The sequence below is a fragment of the Sesamum indicum genome, linkage group LG5 (genome assembly GCF_026168435.1).
Source record: "Sesamum indicum cultivar Baizhima isolate 11 linkage group LG5, ASM2616843v1, whole genome shotgun sequence".
Classification (NCBI taxonomy): domain Eukaryota; kingdom Viridiplantae; phylum Streptophyta; class Magnoliopsida; order Lamiales; family Pedaliaceae; genus Sesamum; species Sesamum indicum.
Window position 1 is genome coordinate 1,619,664 of NC_142661.1, and position 24,647 is coordinate 1,644,310.

The window sequence follows — 24,647 nt, forward strand, 5'->3', positions numbered from 1 at the left end:
TAATCGGCCAGAAAATTCCACATCATCAGCCATGTCAGCACTTGAATTAGGGGTTCCTATGAGTTTGATGATATAACAGTCCAAGTTATAATTTTTAATTGTATTTTTAATCCTATATCTTTAAGGGGTCGATAATTTTGATCGTCTAACTTTGGAAGTAGTGATTTTTATCCTCTATCTTTGAAAATAGTAGCAATTTTAGTCTTTAGTGGTAAAGGTTCAATAGTGATATCACATGTTTTTAATAAGATCCAACATGCTATAAATTAAGTCTCGATGAAAGACTTCTTGCCTTGGTTAGACTAACTTGCCATTAGGTATTCCAAACCCTTGGTTTTACGAGTTTTTTTCAATCACATTACGACGATGGTTCACAAGTATTTGGCTTTTTCAGCAACAAACAACAATAAATATGATGAAATGTCTACAATCCACCGAAATCCAGGTAGAACACCAGCAAGGAGAGATATGTCCATCTTTTGATTTAAGAGTTCTCTTTTTATTGGTATATGAATTAATTTATGTTCATAGTCTTTAATTGTCTTGTGGATCTCTATTAAATCTTGAGAGAACATTGATGTATCCGGCTCAAGTTCTTTTCAATTAGTTCCTTTTATCATAATATTAAGAACTATAGCGTTTCAGAAATTTACCCTTTCAATCTCTCTTTAGTGTTATCCTATCCTGAATCTTGATTTATTGTAGACGTCTCACTACATAGTGCCTGCGAACTATCTATGTGGTTGGATGAAGTATGTAAACTCGAGGGCTTAGAACCAATGACAAGTGGTCAAACCAAATTATGAAGTGTATAGAGGCTTAATTTTATTTTGAAAATCTGTTGAGCCTAATTATGAGCAATTGATAGGAGTATTGAACTTTTATCATAAAAAATTAAAATAGTCATGAATTGGGTTTAAGGACCAAAATTCCTACTATTTTGAAAAATAGGGGACTAAAATTGTTGTATCCAAAGTTATAGGACCAAATTACTAATCTCATATAGATACATGACAAAATTGCAATTAAAAATTATAACTTAGACTATCACGTCATCAAATTTACCGAAAGCCCCATTAAATGTTGATATGGCTAATGACATGAAATTTTAAGGTCAAATCAGCTCGAAAGGACTAAAGTTACCATAACTTACAAGACTTACCACTCCCTAACTTGAACAGGATCAAACTTGCCACTCCCTAACTTACAAGACTAAAATTGTATTTTTTTTCAATTAAAAATAACAAACAAACGCCGACATTATCTTTTTGAAAAAAAAATACAAAAAATGTCTTCTCCTTATTGAAACTAAAAAAGTAGGAAAATATAAAATTAATTATTAAGATATTAATATTAAATAATTTTTTTTCCTAACAACTTAAATTTTTAAATGAGGTAATCATACAACACAATATTAGATTCAGGCCAAAACAAGAAGTCCTCAGTTGGAATATCGTCACCACCCATTTATAAATATATCTATATTTCATGCATAGGGTCTGCACGTGATGAAGATGCGTTAAAATATTAATATTAAATAATTCTCCTCTCTATTGAGGATTTTTGCAAAACTTATTTTGAAATTCTTATCAACTTGTAGCTGAAATTAAATTAAATGAGAGTGTTTGAAAATTCAACATTTTCTTTTCTTTTTTTACATTGGTGCATACGAAATTTTTTCTATATGAAGTGAGCGTAAAATGTCCAATAATGTAAAGAGATAATCACACTCTCTTGATTTGAGGTTTGGTGTAATTATATATAAATTTTTTGTGATTTAAAAAATTACATTTAACACCCTTGAAGTTTGCTTCTGTTTAACAAATAAGTCCCTCCATTAGTCAAAATTCACCGAATTTGCTGATATTAACACAAATATCGAAAAAAAATCTATATTACCCCTAATTGACTTATTACTGATTTATTGTAGGTAAAATAAATCTATTTATAATCAAATTACCCCATACGTCTTTATGCGTTAATGCATGTGATAAGTTATATCTCACCGTTATAAGGGTAGTTTAGTCGGAAAAAAATTATTTGACCTGCAATAAGTCAGTAAAAAGTCAATCAATGGCAATATCAATTTTCATTCACTTTTTTGTTAATATTAGCAAATTCAGTGAATTTTGACTAACGGATGTACCTATCTGTTAGACGGAAGCAAATTTTAGGGATACCAAATATAATTTTTAAACAACAAAAATTTATGTATAATTATACCAAATCTCAGGGGAGGGGAGTGTAATTATCCCAAATGTAAATCTTATCATATTAATTACCATTGAATCTATATTCTGCTGAAGTAATATGGTCAAGACTGTCTAATATTTTGATCTCAATTTGTATAAGAAAAAAAATTTAAGAGATAATTACACTGTCTTCTCTTAAACTTTGGTATAGTTACATATAGATTTTCTGTGATTTCATAAATTATATCTAGCCCTCCTGATATTTATTTTTGTCTAATAAATATATTTTTTTATTAGTCAAATTAATTAAATTTGATTATATCAGCAAAAAAATTGGATAAAAATATATATTTACTTTGTTTGATTTTTTATTAACTTATAGCAAGTCAAACAAATATTTTTCTAACCAAACCATCCTTATAAAGTTGAAAATATATCTCCTTATATATAGTAACATGTGTAGGTATATAAGGACAGTTTCGTAAAAATATTTGTTTGACCTATAATAAGTTAGTAATAAGTCAATAAGTAGTAAATATAGATTATTATTAACTTTTTTATCAATATCAGCAAAGTCAATAAATTTTTTATTAATAAAAAAAATTATTTATTAAATAAAAATAAATATTAAAATTATTAAATATAATTTTTCAATCCATAAAAATTGAGAACTTATATATAATTACACCAAACTCTAAGGTGACGGTGTTCTTATTCGGAAATTCAATGGCCACACGTTGAAATAGGCTAGCACCTATTTGTGGCCCAACACCTCCCCATATTGGGCATACAATTGGCCCACACATTAGGCCCAAATATGAGCCCACAACTTCGAAGGGCAAAAACGGCAGTACAAAATATCAAACTTCACCATGATCGGAGTACTGAATACAATCACAGCCCAATACACATCCAGGGTTGATCCAACTTCAATCACATAGCCCGGTTACTTTATCATTTTCTCTCACTATCGCTCAACTGCTGGCCTTTGGTTTCTTTAAGCTCCTCCTAAAACCCTCGACTCTCGCTCTTCCCAAAGTTCGCATACATTCAACAGTAAACGTCGTCGTCGCCTCTGGTCGCTGCCTGTCGGCGATCATCGCTTCCGCCGGTAAGAACTCTTTCCTCCGCCGCTTTTAGATTCGTTCAGAATGCGCGTGCACCGATTAAATAGTTGTTGTATACGCATTTGTATGTGTGTTTAAACCGACATTTAGTTGTTTTTCAATCTATGCTACTTAGTTAATTGATGCTAATGCACTCTGGTTTGCGTTTGTCCGAGAAATATTTGAGGTAATAAGTCTAAATTTCTCTTTTTGGTTTTGACTAGTGTGGATTATTCTCGATAGAGTTGAATCTCGCTTGAAAGTGTTAAAAGTGCAATATTGGCCATAGGCGGCTTTTAATCTTGTCGAGTTCATGCTTTCGCTTGATTTCTTGTATGTGTCTGTGTTTTTTATTTGTCATTTCTTAATTTTTATTTCTGGTGAGAAAATTTGTGTATATGTGTCCGTGGAAGCGATAATGTTGTGGTACTTGTTGTTTCGCAGAATTTGACCTGAACCTGTCATTTTTTGTGAAAAACAAAAGGCAATGGCCAACGGTGCAGCTCCATTTTCAGAAATTGGCAGGCGTGCAAGAGGTAAACTTCTAATGGGGTACTTCTGTGTTGGATTAATTACAAATTGCACTGGTTTTCTGACTCTTCCTTGACGTTAAGATTGCCTTTTAGGTTTATTTGAATATCTGAGTGTTTAATGTTCATTTTCTTGATGGTTCATTTGTGTATTGATTATGCTATGCTATATATAATACTCCGTAAAGATGTATCTATTGCTATTATTATATTCCAGAGAATTTGGTTAGCTAATGATTGATAACTTCAAGAACACAGCTAAATGTGTTGGGTTTAGTAAGTTCGAGATTATATGATGTCTTGATCATATTTATTCAAGTCAGAGAGGGGAAGAGCCTATGTCTATGATATCAGTAATGTGCTGCAATTTTAATTCTGATGTTATTGCTTGTGTAATTCGCAAATGCAAGTTGATTAAGAAGAGAGCTAGTACCTACATGTTGGTCATTTCTTTTGGTCAAGCACTATCTCCGACACTATTAGTATTTGAAGATGCTGGGTTGTTTCTGTTATTGCATGTTTCAGCATACCTGATTATGTATTTTGATATTGTCAAATTATATACCCTTGTACTTTTATTTATAATTGCTTATTTTGTATGCAGATCTTTTGAGTAAAGATTACAATTATGATCAGAAGTTCTCCCTCTCAATTCCAAGCTCTACTGGAATGGTATTATAATATTATGCACTTTCATATGTTTATTATGAACTATAGAGCTGTTAATTAAATTGTTTACTATGACCCCCCTCTGTTGTGAAGCAATTTATTTGACATGAACTTTGTATTGGGTTTCTGCTGTATTTAAGTTGCTCTGGTATCAAATGGTTAAAGAAAAGGATAATATTTCATTTTCTGTTGAGCAAACCCAATATGGACTAAAAGCTAGAAATGATAGATCTGACTTTTAATTGTATTATATTGCATGCTAAGACATGAAAAATGTATGCAGAGTTATATCAACTAACTTTATTTCTTTAACTTATTCTTTTTGGTTTGGACCTTAATTTTGGCCAGTTGCTTGGAGAAATTATGCTAAACCACTCTTGGAAATGCAAAAATCTATACAGCTCAAGAATAGTAATTCTTGTTTATCCTTTTGACAGGGACTTACAGCTACCGGGATAAAGAAGGATCAAATCTTTGTTGGTGACATAAGTACTCAGTACAGAAGTGGAAAAGCCACTGTTGATGTTAAAGTTGATACCTATTCTAATGTAAGAAGGGCTGACTGAATTTGAGTAGCTATATAGATTTTTTGGTATAGTTGTAATATTTATTGAGAAATTTATTTACGTTTGTCAGTGAACTTCCAGCAAAATTTCTTTATTTCTTTGTCTAGCCTTCTGATACAAGCTAGATTCTGAAATCCTCCATTACAGATATCCACCAAGGTGACATGTGACGTGGTGCCTGGAACAAAAGCAGCAATAAGCTTCAATGTTCCTGATCACAAGTCTGGCAAGGTACTAGATTTCTTATATCTGCAATTCAAAAACTTAAAGATGCTTTTCTTGTGCATGGCCGGTGAAGTTGGTGCTTTTAAATTTAAGGCTCTCTGAGTTAGAAAATAGATAACTGACAATGGACACTCATTAATGGAATTGTTTCTGATGCACAAGAAAAGGAGTGGGGCTACCTCCCCAATGAATAGAGAGTTTTCTCTAGTGAATTGCTAGTAACTTTCTAAAATTCTGATCCATTTGTCTACCTTCCTTTTCTTTTTCCCTTTAATAAATTGCTGGAGTTGTCTTGATGTAAGAAGGGTGAGAAAGCCTTCCTATGCCATCTGAATCTCCTGAGTATTCGACATCCTTTATCATGGTGACTTAAGTTTTGAATAAAAAAATTGCATAACAACTTTTTTGCTGCTAGATAACGTCAGCCTTCCATCTGGAGTTCAAAGTATTGCAGATTTATCTCTTCTCTGTGAAATTTATCTGTGGAAGAACTTCAATGTTTTGACTACTAGCATTTTCTGGAGATGGCTTTAACATTTGTTCCGGGTTACCTTGTTCACCTAGTACCTTTTAACAAATTGGGAGCACCTGCTGCCAAAAATACATGAGCGTTATGATTTAGCGAAATGTACTCTGTCCTGTAGACACACAAACTCTGGAGGGAGCTGGATTAGTTAATTTCTTCTGCTCAGGTGCTGTGTAATATCATATACTTTAGTAGACTGGGAGTTTATTAAAGTATTTGAGTTATTGTAGATAATAATATGATTTCTGTGGGGGTTTGCAAAATGCAATGCTGAACTTTGCAAGACATTAGATGATTCTGAACTTAACATCTTCTTGTATGCCCTTTATGGTCAAGAAAAAATAAAAGATAAAATTGATCCTGCTTTCCTAGTTTATCTGTTCCTGCAAGCAGTAAATTTATGAACTGAGTGTTTATTGAATTTACATAATATGCTTGAGAAATTAACTAATACATCGAATCACTTGAGATCTTTTGCTAATATTTCATGTTTTTACAGCTTGATGTGCATTATCTCCATCATCATGCTGCCATCAATTCCAGTATTGGGCTGAATCCAAGTCCCCTTCTGGAGGTTGCTGCAGCAATTGGCTCCAAGGATGTAGCTATTGGTGGTGAAATCGGATTTGATACCTCCTCTTCATCTTTTACCAAGTGCAATGCTGGAATAAGTTTCAGCACGCCAGACTTTTCTGCAGCCCTTATGTTGTATGTCACAGTCTCTATTTTGTCCAGCATCCCGTTTATGCTTGTTTAGCTTTCTCTAATTACCTTTGGAGGTAATACACGAAAATTATTCTTAGAAATGTTTGATATCGCTACCAATATGCTTTGGATCAGCATTTGGCATAGCAATAAAATGCATTAATAGGCACAGCTAAATAAGTTTAGTATGAGTAAACTTCTGATGTGTGTACCTCTGAAGTTAAGCCAAGGGTTTAATCATATGATATGTAACAAAATTGCATAGCTTAACATGTTGTCTTGCTAACCCATTAAAATGTGAACAAGGTGCTGAATATTAATTCTGAAAATCGAACCAGGTAGGTCCTGATGTGGCCTATCTTAGGCATAATGTATATAATTTGATTTGGTTTATGACAGTGATGAGTTCAATTTGAATAGCAAAAGTTGATGTCAGTAAGGGTAGTGATGGACTGACGGGATTTTAAGTTTTGGAACTTTCTTTTTGTCAATAACTGGAAAACTGATCTCCTTTTCATCTTCAAGTTCTAGTCAAATTTAGATTAAAAATAATATTTGAGCAAAGTTTTCCCACCCCGTACGAACTAATTTAGCTGGAAATTTTGATAATTAATATTCATCTTCAGGTTTTAAAGCAGTAAGTTTGTGTAGCATCATTCTGTTTATCCTTCAGTTAGAAACCTGGAAGAGAATTATTTTTTTCCTATATTCTGAAATAAACTTTTCATTTGCATAGGACTGACAAGGGACAAACGGTGAAGGCTTCGTATGCGCATTTGGTTAACCCGTTGACTGGAACAGAGGTTGCTGCCGAGATGACCCACAGATTATCTGGTTTCGAGAATAGCTTCAGCATTGGAAGCGTCCACAAGGTTGATCCTCTCACGTTAGTGAAAACCAGATTCTCAGACAACGGAAAGGTTGCTGTACTGAGCCAACGGCAATGGAGGCCTAATTCAATTGCAACATTTTCAGCAGAGTACGACACAAAGGCCGTCAACCAAGCTCCAAAGTTTGGCCTTTCCATTGCTCTCAAACCCTGAATATGCTGTCACCTCTGCTGGGCTTCTACTTTCATGAGTTCCATTTGAACTTGGTACATTTTTTAACTTCCCAGAAGGCTTAAATTTTCATTAATCTGTGCGGGAAATCAGACCCGTTTTTGACCATATTGATATGATGATAAATGTCAAAAAGAATTTGTTACATGAAAATGGATATTTGTTGTAATTCAGGCCAGTAAGGCAATAATGAAATTTTCCAGTTGGAGTTCTATTTGCCAGTGCTGCTTTTGACTGGTATGTATACTATTCAGTTGTTGATTGCCTGAGGCTGAGGATGTTAAATGCCTATTTTTATGTTTTGTGGGGTAAATTCCAAATCTTGCAAGGAAACTTAAGTAGGGAATTACAAGGTTTTGACAGAGTCGAAGTAAAAAATGACTGTCATGGAAATTTGGTTTTGTTTTTGGAATTTTGGTCTCTTGGATCGCAATTTCCTGAGTTGTGGTTTAGACTATATAGCTGGATTCTAGTCTTTTTGTCTGTTGCCAAACAGGAAGGGGAGTGTGATCTTTTAGCATTCATACTCGATTTGGTATATTCTGATAAAGCAAAATGGGGTTACTCAAATAGGAATTATCTTATACTTTCTCATCTAAATTTTTTATTTTGTGTGTAAACTTATCATTTCAATTTTGTGAAATTTACATATTACTATATATGACCATTTTTTTGCCTGAAAGATGTCACATGTTGTGCAAATATAAAAATGTTATATCACATAATCTTTAAATGTCATACGTGTGTTGTATGTGATCTTTTGACAAAAAAAAAATGGTGAAAAAATAATTATAAATAATAAAATATAAAATTTCACAAAGTCGAGATAATAAGTTAATACAAAAAAAAATTAAATGTCTAAATATAAAAATCATCATAGTTCGAATAGCAAACTACATTCAACCCTTCCAAATGTGCTGCTGTTACTACACTCTTTTCAGCAGAGGATTTTTTAAGCAACTTTACACTTTTCGGAAATTTGAAATAGTAATTAGTAACGGAGTGTAATGTAATTAAATTATGGTTAATGATATCAAATAAGTTTCAAAATTATATTTACATTTCTTCCAAAAATATATTACTTACACTTAATTTTCTTTCTTTAGGAGTTTAATGAAAAATGATGATATCAAGAAAAAATATTGCATAACTTTTTAATTTTACTCATTAAATATTTTCATGTAATAAATTTGTACGTATAAGAAAAACTATAATAATAATAACCTCATTATATATATATAATTACATTTATCTTTTCTATAATTAGAATAATATACATAAAAATATTAAATAAGGAATAAAATTTAAAAAATTATGCATTTTATTTTTAGCTTATATCAATATTTTCTATCCAAACAATGATGGAAGGGGGATAAAGTTATAAAATAAAGATTATTTGGGTGGAAGTAATGTAATTTCAAATTTTGTTTAAAGTAAAGTGTAGATTTTGAAAAGGGGTGCAGATGTGATTAACTCATTAAATTTTGGTGAACTTTGATTGGGTATCCAATTTAATTATCATACTGCGCTGCTCATATTACTGAATAAGCATAATGTATCCTCATCCCTATTTTTTTGTTTATAAAATAAGCATAAAGCATAATGATAAAATAATATAATTTACAAAGTTTTTTATTAATTTAATTGTCCAATTAATATGTTCTTTAAATTTATAGTATGCTTTAATATGTAAAAGATTATTATTTACTATATACATGTCACACCTAATTAATATTTTTATTTTAAATTTGAAAAAAGTATTTATTATATTTTTTTTATTTATAGTATATTTTGAAATGCAAAAAATTCTTGTAAGAAGAGAGAGAGAGAGAGAGACAGGGGAAAGGAAAAGAAAACTTATAAAACAAATCAATCAAATTTAAACTAAAAGCAATACAAAAACCCCTCTCTCTTCCACCACGTCCCTCATCACTACCTTCCCCCGCTGCCATTCCCACCACAACCACCGTCGCGCCGCCGTGTCTGGCCTAAATCCCCATTTCATCAGAAACGGAAGATTCACCCATAATGTCCAACAGCGACACGGTCCCTCTGCACCCGAGTTCCCAATCGGATATTGATGAAATTGAGAATCTCATCAATTCCTACCCCTCCTCCGTCCTCCCCGCCAGGCCGCCTTCCCCTCCACGTATCCCCGTGTCCTCCACTCCACCGCCACCTCCGTCGTTCATCCCATCCAATCTCCCTCCGCCTTCCGTTCCCAAACCCACCCCCGTTTTCTCCCCCGCCCCCTCCGTCCCCGCTGCTCCCCTGCCCCCGATTCCCCCTCCGCGTGGATCCGCCACCAGCAGCAGCAGTATTGCGGGGTCTGGGTTCGGGCCGGCCCCTAACACTCTGACGGAACCTGTTTGGGATACCATTAAGCGGGATTTGTCCAGGATCGTGAGCAATTTGAAGTTGGTTGTTTTCCCCAATCCGTTCAGGGAGGATCCGGGGAAGGCGTTGAGGGATTGGGATCTCTGGGGACCCTTTTTCTTCATTGTTTTCCTCGGCCTCGTTCTCTCTTGGTCTGCGTCCGTTAAGAAGGTATGCAGTTTTGCTTTCACTCAGGTGTGATGTGCGATGCATATCGAGTTAAAAGTGATAAAACTTGCTTGAAGTTTTGTGTTGCAAAAACTTTTCTTGTGCATGATGTATGGTGATTCACATAGGTGTGATCTTTGGCACCTTATATATAGCTTAGGTTATATTGAAAGTGATAAACTTGCTTGAAGTTTTGTGTTGCAAAGACTTTTCTTGTGCATGATGTATGGTGATTCACATAGGTGGTGATCTTTGGCACCTTATATATAGCTTAGGTTATATTAATCTAGAAGTTCATATTTACTACTGGAATTTTGTGTTCTACGGACAATAAATGCATGAATGATGTCAACACAAGTACTAATCTATGCAAGGACTGTTTACTTGGAATAATGTCTAAGTTTCCGGTTTTAAGCGATAGCAGCAAGTGGGTATAATGGATAAGTGTGAAAGTGTACTGTACAACTGTGTGTCCTGAGATTCGGTGACTTCTCTTTGTTAGATTGGGAAGGATTATATTGATTTGTTTGATTTAAATGGCGCAGTTGTAGATGCTGTTGTATCAAAGTAAATGTGGTAATGTCCCGCGAAGCTTAGATACACAAGTAACTTTTTGCCACCAATGAAAAATTCAAGGGAGCAACAGGGGTACAGAAAAAGTTTTGGACTTGATACAGAGGAGTAACAATTTCAAACATGGATATTTTGTATTCTTTCTTCAAACTTTATCGTCATCGTTTGATTCGTTTCCTGATCAAAAGTATGATCGGGACCAAATGAAATTTAGATACTAAGTTTCATGACATGTTTATCCATATGCGTGAAACTAATGGACTCCAAGCATTTAGCATGTGGAAGCTGAATGCTAGCGAAATCATGCTTGTCATTTTGATGATTATGGGTTGCTTGGTTCCTGATAACCTGGTAACATGGTTTAATGAATGGGTCCAATGGGACGAATTTTGCTGTGAGAAGTGTTCCTTTATTTACTGCCGTTAGCTCTTCCTTGGTAATTTATGTTGTTTGTATATTATACTCTTGTTTTAGTTTAATATCAAAATGCATACTAGACAACTCATACATTTCCGTTTTATTGTATTATTTAACATTTGCCTTTATGAATAATCTTTTTTACTTGTTTGTCTTTTAATTGACTATTTGATGAAAAAAGTTGAGAAAAATTGAAATACTTATTTGACCTGAGTATTAAACTTTACATGTAAGTGCAGAATAAATTTAATTTTTAAATCATACAAATTAATGATATTTTAGTTCTTATTTATCACATGTAAGTGTGATTGGTAAATTTATTGAAACTCATATATGCATGTCTTATATATAATGTTAAGTAAGACACAAGTGTGCTAGTTTATTTCATCAACTATGTCATAAAACAATACATTGTTTCAATTGATGTACGAGTGCCATGCATAACTCACAATAAATTAAGGTACTTTTTTTCTAATAATAAATGACTGAAGTAATATATTTCAATATATGCATAGAAGTGACCAGTTCCAGTGTACAAGTGTCTGCTTCTATGGCTCCTAAATTATAAATATCCAATATTAAATACTTTACCAGGCAATGTAACATGTAGTTCTGCTATGAATTTGTGGCACCCGTGAATGTCGTTAGATGTGTATGTCAAATACGCACTAAAGGTTTACGTTATCCTTCTTTATTTCATTACTGTAAAATGAGGACCTTTGTTTAAATTATGGATCGGTAATTGTTTCAACAAAGTACTGTTGTACATCAATGTGTCTTGTCTAGTGCGTGAAGCCATATACGATTTCTTTCCCACATTGCTAAATCTATCCAAAGTTTTATCTGATTAGAATCATGCATAGTTAAGGAGATATTAGTTAAGGCTTTATCCTGACTGGCTCGTCCTGGCATTAATTCCAGCTTACTCCCATTCAAGGTCCCAAAATACATCTCTCAAACATGAAATTAATCTTTTATGTTCTTGTCTTTGATCATTTTGGCATGATTGGATGTCTTTGCTGGATTGTTTAGCAACATTACTCTCATTGATAGTGTTTTGATGTATCTCGGTGGGAGTTTTAAGGCATAAGCTTTACTCCCTTTAATTTGTACCCATTTTTCCATCTTTCTGTGCATTCCTTGATGCAGATAAGGTGATATGAGACATGTTATGCCCTTGAGATAAACATCATGTCTCTTGCATTCTAATATTTAGAACACGTGTGAGTTCTTAGCCAATGCATTTAGCTTTTAGGCATCAATAACTTGCTAGACATTGTGTCCTCCAGTCATGGAACGAAATTTATAATCTGCTTTGTGCATCTTCTTTTTCCTTTGAAGCAGAGCAGACTGATGATAGTTTGGAAAGAAAGCAGTTGAATCATGCTATTCTCTAGCAAAAAAATGAGTTGCAAATTCTGTTTTGCAGTTGTCTTGAAAAATTGTGATGCATGTCAAACTGCCAATATTTGCTTCCCTGCAAAATTTTCTGTTCTTCTTGTTAATTTCATACTTTCAATTGGTTTGCAGTCTGAAGTTTTTGCTGTCGCATTTGCACTGCTAGCAGCAGGAGCTGTTATTCTGACCTTGAATGTTTTGCTGCTGGTAATTTCCGCTTGCTCCTTCCTCTCTCGCACACATGAACACATGCACTCACATTCATGTATGTCCAAACTCACATTTGCCATGAGCATGGGCTTTCCTTGCTGCTATAGATTTAGCACATAAAAGTAAAACCTCTATAAATTAATAATGTCAGGACCTCGTATTTTATTAATGTAAAGAGGTATTAATTAATTGATAAATAAATAATTTATTAATTTAAAGAGATTTTTTTCAATTCAACGAGCCTATATTATTTTTCATGAAATAAAACATATAATTGTATTGACTAAATTGAATGATGTTGATGTAAAATGTGACTAATTAAATATAATACATCCCCTAAAAAAGAAAAACAAGGTTGATTGTGCATAGTACGTAGTATTAGTTAAAACTTAATGCAAGTTCTTATATGGTGAGGAAATCAACCACTATATAAACATCAAACATTCCTAATTTTATCAATCCAAATCAAAACCAACCAACCATGGCTCCACATCTAAAAGGTGTCCAAAAATCAACCATGACAGATTAAAATACGTAATTTTATATAATTATTAATTTATAATATTGAAAGGACCATAAATTTATATAAGGATTTTTCGGGAAATTATTATCTTATGAATTTATCGAAATTATTAATTTAGACCTTAGGCCCAAGTCGGGACTGAGAAAAAAATATTATTTTAAATAAGTCACTAATTAATCAAGTATTAATTTATGGAGGTTTTACGTGTATTTGGGTGATCTAGAGCACTTTAAAACACTTGAAATTATCAAGAAATGACATCAAAACCTTTTCTATCTATGCTGACGATTCAAGTTAATCTTTCAGGGTGGCCAGATTATCTTCTTCCAGAGCCTGAGTCTTCTAGGTTACTGTCTATTCCCTCTTGACGTTGGCGCCTTAATTTGCATGTTAGTAGGTAATGTAATCATAAAACTGGTTGTGGTGGCTGTGACATTAGCATGGAGCTCCTGGGCTGCATATCCATTCATGAGTACTGCCGTCAACCCAAGGAGGAAAGCTCTTGCACTTTACCCAGTCTTACTTATGTATGTATCTGTGGGTTTCCTCGTCATCGCCATCGACTGATTACGGTAGTGCTGACTTTCATAACAACACTTGCTTCAAAGGTGCATTTTGATATGCTCACCATATTGATTGCAGTAGAAATTTTGCCTCGATTTGGTTTTTCTGATTTGTAAGTAGAATTTCTTTTGCATCTTTTATTCTGCGCAATATAAATTTTACACAATATATTTGTTAAAAGAGAAGGAACATTGCTGGTCTGTTAATGGTTTCTCGAATTGTGCTGTCAGTTAAATATAGGAACTCAAACTAGGTGTACTTTTGAAATAATACTTACCAGTATGTTCTAACTCAGATTGGGTTTGACCGAATTTGAATCTATTATATGGCAAGTGATTATACACTTGTCTTGTGCTAAGTGTACACAGTTCAGCGAGAGTGGTCAAATCACATGATAACTGTATCACACTCACTCCGTGATTGGTTTAGTTATAAAGAACAAGTAATCTAACCACACTAAGAATATGCCTGGATTGAAATAACAATAAGAACTACTCCTTTTTCTTCTTATGTTTTTATTTTTTCTTTTAACTTTTTGGGAACACACATCCACCTAATTATGGGTTCATCTGAAATCACATCTCTTGAAATTCAATTATATGAAGTGGAATTGCAGTTGGGCAGAGTCAACTTGGACGAGATTATTGCAGAGAAAAGGTACGCTGGACTGAATCACAGTGTTGCAGTAGTAATTATGTCCTATCATCAAGGGACCAATTTCAACACCATTTAGGAGTCACAGCTCACTAAATGGTCCCAGTAATAACACCACTCCTTACTCAATTTTCTTGCATCGATGATTGGCCTCTACTAACACGTTTGTCGTCTTCACCATACATTCTTACCTAGACAGTTTATACATTTTTACCTTGAAAGTTTTTTATCTTTCCAAAAGATTCTTTCCTTATCTCTATATGCTGTTCAAGTTTCTCGTTTTTCGTCTGACGTACGAACCACGGCTCACCGATGGTTCCAATCAACACTGTTTTAGGAGTCACATTCTTGCATTGATCAGTCTATTCAATATTGTTTTCGTTCATCTGCCTCTTTTCGTGGAACAATCGAGGTTCCAAATTCTGCGCGAAACTAGGGTTTTGCAAGGAAGAATGCAACGTAGTATGGAGCTTTCCCAAGACAGTCGACGAGTTACTTATCATAAACCACTCAACGCTATCCTTGTTGAAATTCATATTCATCGACTGCAGATGTCTTAGAATATTCCAAACTATATAAATCTTGCGTCTCGTAATTACTTTTTGGGTTAATTACATTTAAACCTATTTTGGAAGTACGAAATTACATTTTCTTTCAAAAATTAAAATTACGTTTATATCCCCTCCGAAAATTCATTGTTTACACCTGACCTCATTTTGTTAGAATTTCGACGAAAAATGCTGAAGTTAGCAAGCAAATTAAATAAATTTTTAATTTTACCTTTCATTTAACATTCTGAAATAATAATTTTGTACTTATAAAGATAAAAATATAATGATGTTCACCTCACTCTATATACATATATCGCATTTATTCCTTTATAAGTACAAAAATATACTTAAGAATATTAAATGAGGAGCAAAATTAAAAATTTATGTAATTTTTTTGTAACACCAGTATTTTTCATTCAAATTCTAATAGAATTGGATCATATATAAATAAAAAATTTTAGAAAAAAGCGAGTAGAATTTCAAAAAAAAATTAAAAAAAATATAACTTCGCATTTTCAGAGAGTGGGTGTGGATGGGTTGGAAGTGAAACAGGGAAAGGGGCACAGGCAGTGGGAGTGTGTGGTGTTATGATGGATGGGGGCTTTTAATAGAAAGTTGGTATCAGAAACAGAAGCCGTACCTTCAGCTTTCTAATGCACTCTGATTTTACCAACCCCCCACCCCCAAGGGACCAATGTGATCTTGTGACTCTACCTTCCTTTATATATATATGTATATGTGTATTGGCTGGTTTGTCAGAACCCAAGACCTAAATAATCAAAATTATTTTAATTTAAAATTCATTTATGATTCGTAAATATCATTGTAACTTTTTTAATATAAGAAAATTATATCTATACTCTAATACTCTATTGGTGTTTTTAATTTATTAGTACTAATCGTTGTGGCACATCGTTCCTGTGTGCAAATGATAAATTTCGTACTTTGGGATAATTAGCATCCCCTCCCCTGAGGTTTGTTGCAATTACACATAAACCTATGGTTTGAAAAATTACATTTAACATCCCTAGGGTTTGTTTTCATTTAACAAATAAATCCCTCTGTTAGTCAAAGTTCACCTAATTTGCTAATATTAACAAAACGATCAAAACAAAAAAATCTATATATACAATTGATTCATTACTGACTTATTGCAGGTCAAACAAATCTTTTATGATTAAATTACCCTCATACGTTTGCACGTGTTAATGCATGTGAGGAGATATATTTTCACCGTTATAAGGGTAGTTTAGTCCGAAAAAATTGTTTAACCTATAATAAGTCAGTAATATGTCAATCGAGGATAAATATAAATTTTCATTCAGTTTTTCTATTAATATTATTAGTGAAGTTCAAGTAACTGATGGACTTATTTGTCAGATAGAATTAAACTCTAAGGGTGTTAGATGTAATTTTTCAAACTATAGAAGGTCTATGTGTAATTACACCAAACTTTAGGAGAAGAGATGTAATTATCCCTTTTTTTTTTTCTTTTACATATATAGTCAAAGCATAAATTATATATTAATCTTTTATATTATTATAGATGTTAAAAAGAGTATTATGTTTACAGTGTTGTCGGATATTAGTTTACAAACACTTAATGCGACTTTTGACGATTTACTTTCAAGCGTTTGACACTTTTACAGTGTAGAATACTGCAGACGTTTGGAATATCAAATGGCACCAACCAATTACCAACTATAGTACGGGTTATTTGCATCTATCAACGTATAGTTTGAAAAGTTTTAATCCTGATTCAAATAGGTCGAATTTGAATTAATTATATATCAAGTGTAATATACTTATCATGTGATTGGTGTATAGTTCTAATTCAGAGAAAATGATACACTTGCTATGTGATTAGTTTGCTTTGGCCAAATTTGATTTGAATAATAATTTTTATTACACAACTTCCATATACCAAATAGGTCCATTATTAGTAACATGCATAAAAATTGGCTGACCCAAAGAGGTTCAAGCGATCTAAAAAAAAGAAAGAAACGAGAGGCCCGTAACATTCTAAGAGGACCTGGCAGGCGGCCTTGGCGGGTGCCCCCCAACAAACAAATTGACAAAGAGAGGAGGCCCAGGACATCTCCCTACTCGGATCATAATTAAAGCCCAATAATATTCGACCAAAAGGTCTACACACGTGGCAGCCCACTCTCCCACTTGGCAACCTACTTTCCTACGTGGCATCTCATCAACTTATGTGTTATGCAGCCTTGGACCACATCAGCCCTAAGAGGAACCTTTCCTACCGATTGGAACTCCTCACAGGTGAGGAGTCTCCCAAGACAAAGTAAGTAATGAAGGACTACCTGGCAACTAGGACTTCCTGACGGTTGGGATCTCTGGGACTCCTTGTAGACGAGGGAGGTCCCCTCAAAGCTTTGGACTCCTTGACAGTTTGTACTCCCTAACAGTCAGGAGTCTTCGCTGATGAAAAATCCCCCAACTCAAAGATAAGAATTCAAAAGCACCTCTAATAGAAGATAAGAACAAATTATAACTTATCCAAACGGTCTTCATCCACTTTTCCCGCAAATAGAGAAAACGTGCATAACCCTATCAGAAGAGGGTACCCCCTTATAAATACTGAAAGCACTTTCAAACGTCTTTATGAGATCCTCTAATATTTCTCACACATGTCTTACTCCCCTCTAAATGCCGGTGAGGAGCTATACTAGGTTTTATTTTATTTTTTCTTGAGACAAAATTCTATTAAAAATAGTAGCACAACATGGAGCAAGAGGTGATTTCCAGCTCCGGTGGCGACTCCTCTCTCTCTCTCTCAATTCAGTTCACTCCTATCTCTTTTTGTCAGTCTCTCAATCATATCGTTACATGTAAGATAAAACAAACATCAAACAATCATCTACTTATAATTTTCAATTTAAGGATGTAATCAGAATAAGGGCAAATCCTAGAAAGCGTGGATGCAATCCACCTTTTCTTTAGCTAAATATATGAAACAGCAGTTCAAAAAATTGACAAAACACAACAGAAAAAATCGGGTTTTCATTACACGAAATTAGATTCGAGTACATCCACATATTGGCTGCCTTGATTGTTTCTTCCCAGTTCCAACACTTTTTTTTTTATGCCCTCTGTACTATGTCTGAATACAGGTACTAGACGTAACAATTAATCAATCACCTAACAAACATGTAGGATTTTGAACATGAATTAAAAACCCATGTGTCAAAGAATCTCTCTCTAAAAAATACTAATTTGTTTGTTTATTTTGTATTTGGGTGCTTTGTTAATGAGTATTTAATAACAAGAAAAGGACTGTACAAGACATGATCTTTAATGAGCATAGATAATTATTTTAGAATCAACGATGAGTATTGAAGTTTGAAGATGCTATAAGATCTCTTCCGCATCGAAGGAGAATCAAAGAATTAAAATCATGAACGTGGAGAAATATATCAGTATTTACATCGGTAATTATTTCATATGTGTCGAGTGGGTACGACAAGAAACATTGAATGAGTGTAGCAACGCATCTTTGTCGTTCAAAATATGTGGACAATATAGTAGAAACATATGCATTACAAAAAACGACAGATGAAACATAATTCTTCTATACAAGCCATGGAGGATGAATCTGTCCAACATGACAAAGGTCCGAAGACGGGATGGAAAACCCTCAAACCGCCCCGTTTTCGGAACTTGATGAGAATAAAATTGCCCTTCGATTCCTAAAAGTTATACTGAAAGGGCAGGATCCGCGTATTAACTCGTGGGTCCAGAAAAGGGGACTCGATTTGACAGTCGTTGGATCATCTGACACCAGGATGCCCAGATGACGCCATGTGAAACCCTCCTATACGGTATCATATACTATAAATACTAGCAAATATGAACATTTACGACAAATGCATTTATTGCATCTTAACCTTTTTAGCTCTCACAAGATCTAGCTCGACCCCACTTTTCTTACTTAAGTATCGGAGGACCTTAGCTGGAGGCTACCCAGCAAGCCTAACGTGTTCTTTGTTTTTAGGATCTAGTGACAAGAAGCTCGAAGATGGTTCTGCGACCCAACTTGAGGGTAACCAAGCTTGACGATCTGACCCCGATCTTGCGACCTGCATCAGAGCTAATTATGGGTGTTTCAAAATAAACCTGATGATCGAAATAAAATGACATAAGTAAGCTAGTTTGGTAGCAAGAAGAACATATAATGATTGAAGTATCGGTACTACTAATGAGTCTTTATGTAAGGAATTTGTGCATTTTACACATGAAATAATGGTTTGATTAGGTATTCAGTACGTCATTTTTATGTATTGAAATTTTGATTCGGCGAAATTTTAGTTCAATACGATTCAATTTTACTAAAGAAATATTGGTAGCAACAAATGTCTTTTCCAAAGTCCACGCTCAAACTCCCAAAGCTTGTGATAATACTTTGAGATGTATGATCTCTTATGTTTTTTATTCGACTAAAGAATGCATTAATTATTTTTATTATAAAAAAAAAAATTTAGAGCCAATGGGTTCCTTCCGTGTTTATAATGGAGCAAGAGAGAACCGTAACGCACTCCATTATAAACTGATTTGGAATGGATATTCAGTTTGATTTACATTCCAAATTATGTTGTATCTTTCATATCGTACTAGTAATTTGTAGGAGACTCTATGTGTGTGCAACTTTTATAAATATTATTTAAATAAAATATTTATAAAAATTTATTATTTGTTAATATTAAATTTGTAAAAAAAAATAGTGATAAAAAAAGTGAAAGGAATTTTCTTTTTTTTAAAAAAAAAAGAAAATAACTATCAAAAGATATTGCGGGTTGGGAAGTAAAAACGTCAATATATTTACATAAAATCACCCCTGTTTTTTCAAAAACTACATATACACCCACTAGAAATGTCAACATCATTTACACAAAAGCATCCCTATTTTTTCAAAAACTACACTCACACCCACCAAAAACGTCAACATCACTACACAAATTAACTACCCTTGCTTTATAACTGATAGTGGTGGTTTATATAATTACGCAAAAAAATATGAATAGTTTGTATAAATAAATTAATAAATCAAGAAGTATAAATGTAGTCATCTTTTCTACATAAAGAAAGATTTTATACACGTAATTACGAATATATATATATATATATATATATATTAAATGAAATAAATGAGGTACCATGATTTGCATTGAAATAGTGAATCTATAAGCACAAGCAAGGGAAAGCAGTGTAGCAGTCAAAGCTGTTTTCTGGCTAAGTGTTGTAGCAATGAAGCAGCACCGGTGATAGTTTACCATATATACTACCAACCAGCAGTCAACAAACAACTTGTACCAAATCTCACCCTGCAATCTATTTCAAGCTTCATGTTTTGTACATTGTACAACATCTCATCTCCTCACAGCTGCTTTAGCAATCAGGTTAACATCATTATATTTTTTTTATACGTACAAATTATTACATGAGAATGTTAAATAAGGGGTAAAATTAAAATTTTATTTAATTTTTCTGCTACCCTCAGTACTTTTCGTCCGAACTCTAATAAAGGGGGTCAGGAATAAAACAGTAAATTTTTTAAGGGGGTGTAAATAATTTTAAAACTTTATTGGGGTAAAATGTAATTTCATATCTTTTAATGGGTCTAAATGTAATTAATCCTAACTTTTACAAAGTAATAGTCACTAAAACTATGAGATTCACTAAAACTGTGCATACATGATCGTACATCACATGGATTAATTGAATTTGGATCACATGATGATGATCAGTGCATGGGGACCTCTTTCAGTACTTGCTTTCATACATATCTACACATGTGTATACACGTACGTATGTATATATACACATATGGTATGTACGTACCTGCAGTGTATTTTATCACGTGTTGCTGCAGAGATTTTTACTACTCTCCCTCTCCTCAAATTCAAAATCCTCCGGTGCGGGTGCTACTAGAATAAGCGCTCAGCAAGAAAGCGACTCTACCACACCAATTTGCGACACTCACAACACGACTTCAGGCCCCATCTGTGTCATGCTTTCCCTTCTATACAAGTTACATATATATATATATATATATATAGCAGATAAGGAAAGCGTCTGGTCACACTCAATTAATCATAGTCGGTATCATATGCCGTTGTTGCCCGGCCGATTTGCTTAATGATACTAGAGAACAATTTTGGAAGGTGGTGCGGACGTATGACCACGACCAAAATTCTTCTATGATTAAGTCGGTTTGGATAATAAATACATAAAAAAGTTCATGAATTAGAAATCGTTCAAACACGTATATAATCAAAACAAGGTTAATACTCAGGTCTCGTGTTCGATGGTTTAGTTGTAGTGGGCTAGATCTGGATCGAATGCAACGTTTGGATTCTTGTCATGTTTAGTCATTTTTTTTATTTTTATTTTTTGTTGGAGGGTTACTTACGACATACTTGTGTCAAATTATTCTAAATTTTGTCGTATAGTGAAACGTTTGGATCATTTTTCTCACACTGCACGCACAATAATTACAAGTACAATGCAGATCATGTGAGTTAGGTTGAGTTTCATTACACATATATCAAAACTAAAATATCCCATTATGAATTAATTAAATTATGTAAGAAGGATTTGCTTCTGAGAGCCCTTTTTTTATCTTGTCATAATATTTCCTTAAAACAAATCATTTATTGTGGATGGATTTACTTCTTATACTTATATATTTTATTAAGAAAAAAAAGAAAGATAATTACACCCCTCTGGTAAAATTTGGTGTAATTACACGTAAATTTCTTGTGGTTTGAAAAATTACATTTAGTAATTCTGAAGTTTACTTTTGTCTGACAAAAAAGTCTCTCCGTTAGTTAAAATTCATTGAATTTGTTTATATTAATAGAAAAATGGATAAAGATCTATATTTATTAATAATTAACTTATTACTGATTTATTCGAGATGAAATAAATTTTTTATGACTGAATTACTCTTATACATTTTCACACGTTAATGCATGTGAAAAGGTATATTTTTATTATTATAAGGACCTGGCATAAGTCAGTTAATAAGTCAATCGAGTGTAGATATTAATTTTCATTCAGTTTGTATTTTTTTATTAATATTAACAAATTCAGTTAATTTTGACTAATGGAATGACCTATTTGTTAGATGAAAGCAAAGCATAAAAATTCTAGCTAACTAGATATAATTTTTTAAACTAAAAAGGATATTCATATAACTGCACCAAACTTCCGAAGAAGAAAATATAATTATCCAAAACAAAATAAAAAAAAATGCAAGTTACACGCATATATACATAAAATGAAATACAGATACAGGAAACTCTAGTCCGGATCCAACTTGTTATAACAAATATAATACAATTATCGTGTGATTAGTGGTGTACAATTCAAGAAATAATGATCAATCACATAACAAGTATATCATATTTATTCTGTGATTAATTTGATTCGACTATAACTGATATAAATAAGAATTTTCCAATCCATTTGCACCTTGATCAAGAAATGTAGTATCATTGGAGTGATGATTGAGACTCCAAATTAAACTTGAGAGTATCACAATACACAATAATTTGGTGAAATCCAATGGAGTTCAAACATACGTACCACTACCTCGAACTAACACTATTGTTGTTTAAGACAGCCCTTAACCATAAATCTTGTCTTCCTCTTATTCTCATTTCTCCATCTTCTTCATGATCCATCCATCCTCTATAAATCCCACTCCCCCCCAACACATTTCTTTCATCATCACTCCAAGAAACCAGCCCTCCAGCCCCACCATTGTTGATCTAAATCTACCATATTTCTTTCTCAACATTCTCTCCTACCACTCAACCAGCACCGCCCCTTAATTTGAATCATCGGAGATGAAGGAGATTTGGACGACCATGGCGTCGATGATGGGAGTCTGGGCTTTCTGTCAAAGCCTCCTCCACACTGTCTTCCCGCCGGAGCTCCGGTTCGCGTCGCTCAAGTTCTTCCACCGCTTCTTCAGCTACTTCTCCTCCTTCTGCTACTACGACATCACGGAGATCGATGGCGTCAACACCAACGAACTATACAACGCCGTGCAGCTGTATCTCAGCTCATCTGCCTCCATCTCCGGCACTCGTCTCAGCCTGACCCGCGGCATTAACTCCTCCGCCATCACCTTTGGGCTCTCCAACAACGACCGCCTCGTCGACTGCTACAAAGGGGTAACCGTTGAGTGGGAACACATTGTCACTCAGAGGCAGGGTCAGACCGTCGCTTGGCGCCCGTTGCCGGAGGAGAAAAGAGGGTTCACTCTCCGGGTCAGGAAAAAGAACAAACACTTGGTGCTCAATTCGTATCTTGATTATGTTATGGAAAAAGCCAATGATCTACGAAGGAGGAGTCAGGATAGGCTGCTGTACACCAATTCGAAGGGGGGATCCTTCGATTCGAGGGGTCAGCCATGGGAGTCTGTGCCCTTTAAGCATCCCAGTACCTTTGATACATTGGCTATGGATCCTTTGAAAAAAGCTGAAATCGTAGCTGATCTAAAGGATTTTGCCAGTGGGGAATCTTTTTATCAGAAAACTGGGAGGGCGTGGAAAAGAGGGTACTTGTTGTACGGCCCGCCGGGGACTGGTAAATCGAGTATGATCGCCGCCATGGCTAATTATCTTGGGTACGATATTTATGATCTTGAGTTGACCGAGGTGAATACAAATTCCGAGTTAAGGAAGTTGTTGATGAAGACTACTTCGAAATCCATTATTGTTATTGAAGACATTGATTGTTCCATTAATTTAACCAATAGGAACATGACCGGCTGCGGCGGCGGCGGCGGCCGAAATTCCTGTTCGAGGAAGAATAATATCTATGATGTTGCGCCGTCAACCCCGGTGGCTAACGGAGGCGAAGATGGCGGCGGAAACACGATAACGCTTTCTGGGTTGTTGAATTTCACAGACGGGTTATGGTCCTGTTGCGGGAGCGAGAGGATCTTCGTCTTCACGACGAACCACATTCAGAAGCTTGATCCGGCATTGTTGAGGAGCGGGAGGATGGACATGCACATACACATGAGTTACTGTTCTTTTCCGGCACTGAAGATTCTCCTGAAGAATTACTTGGGGTACGAGGAACGTGATCTGGACAAAGAACTGCTGGAGGAACTCGAGGAAGTCGTCGACGCAGCGGAGATGACGCCGGCGGATATCAGCGAGCTTCTGATCAAGAACCGGCGGAACAAGAAGAAGGCCGCCGTCGAGTTGCTGGCGGTGCTCAAACTGAGGGCGGAGGAGAGGAACAGAATGAAGTCGAGGGTGGGGAACGGCGACGAGGTTGAAGACGAGGAACAGGAGAAGAGGGCTTTGGACAGTCCGGTAGAGGGTTCCGATCAGTTGCAAGAAAGTTGCAGTGATTGTGAGGTAAAAGATGGCTACATTGTTGAAGAAGATAAAGATGAGGGAATAAAGTAATTTCTGCTGCTGTTTTTGAACCATTTCTTGAAAATCATATAAAAAAAATATATATTAATTAGGAGGGGTTGAGGAGATCAAAAAAATCAAAATTTGGCCCTCCAAGAAAACATTATTGTAGAACAAATTTAATGTCATTTATTTTTAGTGTTTGGTAATGAAAATTGGACTTCAGTACAAA

General features: G+C 34.4%; 3 protein-coding genes across 4 annotated transcripts; all 3 read left to right on the top strand.

Annotated features, from left to right (window-relative positions):
• Nucleotides 1-3,142: 3,142 nt before the first annotated feature.
• On the top strand, nucleotides 3,143-7,794 carry VDAC4 (voltage dependent anion channel 4). Its single transcript, XM_011081004.3, has 7 exons — nucleotides 3,143-3,303; nucleotides 3,743-3,834; nucleotides 4,433-4,500; nucleotides 4,935-5,045; nucleotides 5,211-5,294; nucleotides 6,314-6,522; nucleotides 7,256-7,794. The coding sequence occupies exons 2-7, from the start codon at nucleotides 3,786-3,788 to the stop codon at nucleotides 7,560-7,562; spliced, it is 828 nt and encodes a 275-aa protein (XP_011079306.1). The 5' UTR covers nucleotides 3,143-3,303; nucleotides 3,743-3,785; the 3' UTR covers nucleotides 7,563-7,794.
• Nucleotides 7,795-9,450: 1,656 nt separating this feature from the next.
• Nucleotides 9,451-14,015, top strand: LOC105162848 (protein YIP4b). 2 transcript variants are annotated; one of them, XM_088880228.1, is made up of 4 exons: nucleotides 9,451-10,127; nucleotides 12,645-12,719; nucleotides 13,552-13,591; nucleotides 13,685-14,015. In XM_088880228.1, exons 1-4 carry the CDS (start codon nucleotides 9,609-9,611, stop codon nucleotides 13,810-13,812), a joined length of 762 nt encoding a protein of 253 aa, XP_088736354.1. In that variant the 5' UTR covers nucleotides 9,451-9,608; the 3' UTR covers nucleotides 13,813-14,015. The 2 variants fall into 2 exon arrangements, with proteins under 2 accessions (XP_088736354.1, XP_011079304.1); XM_011081002.3 differs by having other exon boundaries at nucleotides 9,455-10,127; nucleotides 13,552-14,015.
• Nucleotides 14,016-22,701: 8,686 nt separating this feature from the next.
• On the top strand, nucleotides 22,702-24,647 carry LOC105162847 (AAA-ATPase At4g25835). The gene has a single exon (XM_011081001.3). It carries the CDS (start codon nucleotides 22,886-22,888, stop codon nucleotides 24,464-24,466), a length of 1,581 nt encoding a protein of 526 aa, XP_011079303.1. The 5' UTR covers nucleotides 22,702-22,885; the 3' UTR covers nucleotides 24,467-24,647.